The sequence below is a fragment of the Palaemon carinicauda genome, chromosome 1 (genome assembly GCF_036898095.1).
Source record: "Palaemon carinicauda isolate YSFRI2023 chromosome 1, ASM3689809v2, whole genome shotgun sequence".
Lineage (NCBI taxonomy): Eukaryota > Metazoa > Arthropoda > Malacostraca > Decapoda > Palaemonidae > Palaemon > Palaemon carinicauda.
Window position 1 is genome coordinate 113,072,064 of NC_090725.1, and position 2,584 is coordinate 113,074,647.

Genomic DNA, 2,584 nt, shown 5'->3' on the forward strand with positions numbered 1-2,584 from the left:
TGTGCGAGAGGCTGCTCACGAGGACAGCATCACTCGGTCTTTCCCGTCGGATCTCCTTCGCGTAAAGTTATTTCCGAGCATCGGCCGTATTGTTTGCTTTTTTACATGTTTTTTGCGTGAATCAGTGCAGAATTAAGTGAATAAACAATGGGTCCAAAGCAAGTGAGTGCAAACAAGGGTAGTGAGAAGAAAAAGCATATGAGGACAATGGAGATGAAGCATGAAATAATTGCAAAACATGAGTGGCGTAAGACTGACTGAGCTGGTGCGCCATTATGAGAGGAATACATCGACTATATGTACCATCCTCAAGCAGAAGGATGCTATAAAGAATGCCAAGCCTTCCAAAGGAGTAACCATCCTTTCCAAGCTGCGTAGTGATATTCACAACGAGATGGAGAGGCTTCTTTTGATCTGGATAAAGGAGAAACAGTTGGCGGGAGCTAGCGTGACCGAGACGATCATATGCGAGAAGGCCAGTCGAATCTACGAGGACTTGAAAGGGAAGCAGGCAGTCGAGAAAGGGGAGACTTCGACGCCAGCGGAAACGTTCAAAGCCTGTCGTGGCTGGCTGGATAATTTCAAGAAAAGGACTGGGATACAGTCGGTTGTGAGGCATGGGGAAGCAGCAAGTTTCGATGCGAAAGCCGCGGCGGACTTCGTCACAACCTATGCCTTGGTTATTTCTCAATATGGCTTCATCCCCCAACATGTCTTCAACTGCAATGAAATTGGCCTTTTCTGGAAGAAGATGCCCAGGAGGACTTTCATCACGGCAGAGGAGAACAGACTAGCGGGCCATAAACCCATGAAGGGCCAGTTAACTCTAGCCTTGTGTGCCAATGCCAGCAGTGACTGTTAAGATCAAGCCACTGCTGGTGTACCACTCTGAAAACCCACATGCTTTCAAGAGCCAAAGAATCTTGAAAGAGAAACTGCAAGTGATGTGGTGCGCTAATGCTAAGGCTTGGGTTACCCGGCATTTCTTCACAAAATGGGTTAATCTGTGCTTTGGTCCGGCAGTCAAAAAATATTTGGCTGAGAAAAACCTGCCAATGAAAGGTCTCTTGGTCCTCGACAATGCCCCTGGTCACCCTCCTGGTCTTGAAGAGGACATTCTTGATGAATTCAGGTTCATCAAAGTCCTTTATCTCCCGCCCAACACCACACCAGTCCTCCAGCCCATGGACCAACAAGTTATTTCCAACTTTAGGAATTGATCGAGCTCCAGGAGATGACACATTCAGAGGTGTTGCAGGAGCTCAGTAGCGAGGAGGAGGTGGAAGACGAGGGCCGCCTTTCTACGGTAGAAATCAAAGACATGTTAGCGAAGTGGCGGGAGTTTTCTAATTTTATGGAAAAGAGGCACCCGGACAAGTTGGCGAGTGGTCGTGCGTTAGCCTTGTTTGACGACACTTGCGTGCGTCATTTTCGCAACATATTGAAGGGGAGACAAAAACAAACATCCCTAGATAGGTTCCTTTTAAAAAGGGTCTCAAAAAGGGCAGATGAAAGCGAGGCAAAAAGAGCCAAGCCGGAAGAAGAAGAAAAGTAAAAAAATGAAAATACTGTAAAAACAAAATGTTGAAATAAGTTTAGTGTAACGTAAGATTAACATTTTATTTTTAAGTGTGTGTAGAGTAAGCTAATTTCATTTAAGTTAAATTTAAAGTTGAATTTAAAGTTAAGGTTATGTTACATAGTGTTACAAAAGTGTTGCGTATCGAACGTGTTGTCGTCAAGTCTCTCTGCTCCCCGTCCTCTCTCCATCCTCCTCCTCCTCCTCCGCACACACCGCCGCTAGCCGCTACTGTCTTCCTCGAAGGTAAGAACTCCATAATAATGTTACAATTCATAACCAGTTTATAGCCTTTGTTATTTTGTTAGCGTAGGATGTTGATTACAAGAATTATAAATATGTTTTTCCTCTGTAATATACTGTTTTTAGGGTTTTTTCAGATTGGAAACAGATTTTCTGGGTCGAACCTGTGACGGCCGGCGAAAAAGTCCTTCTTTGTACTTTTTCTGATATAAATCTTCCAAATATACCAGAGAAAATTAAAAGCATGGAATGCAGAGGTTACAACCCTCGCGCGAGCACCTTGTTGGTGTCGTATATCTAACAAGGGCGTTTGTAAAACACTATTCACAGGCTGTCTTCCATTTAGATAATCCCTTCATCAAAGGGGGAGGGCCGTGACAGGCCCTAGAGAATACAGTTGGGTTACCCTACCGACACCCACCACTCGCGCTCACTAGGTCATCCTTCTGTGTTGGACTTGCCAGCAAAGTTTATAAGTGTTTTGCCCAGTGTTTTTCGAAGTGATTGTCGTTTATTCAACATGACTGACGTTGATACTTCACCCTTACCAATGTTAAGTACCATAGTTTGTTTTGGCAGCTTTTGACAGTACCGGGCATTTGTTCTGTTTCCAATATGGTGGTTTTTAGTTTTGGAAGCGATTGTCTTGCCGAGGTATCGGCAGCCATTTTGGGTTATGTTCGCTTCGGTAAATATTCTAGTTAATTTTGCCCATCTGGTACTCTGTCATCTTGGTTATATCACTTACGTTTTATGGCCTTT

General features: G+C 44.2%; 1 protein-coding gene across 1 annotated transcript; it reads left to right on the top strand.

Moving 5' to 3' along the window:
• Positions 1–394: 394 nt before the first annotated feature.
• LOC137655007 (tigger transposable element-derived protein 1-like) lies at positions 395–862 on the top strand. Its single transcript, XM_068388935.1, has one exon. The coding sequence runs from the start codon at positions 395–397 to the stop codon at positions 860–862; it is 468 nt and encodes a 155-aa protein (XP_068245036.1).
• Positions 863–2,584: the final 1,722 nt, after the last annotated feature.

Bases quoted from the DNA above. Each gene is read 5' to 3' on its own strand.
- LOC137655007 (XM_068388935.1), top strand. From the start codon at position 395: ATGGAGAGGCTTCTTTTGATCTGGATAAAGGAGAAACAGTTGGCGGGA.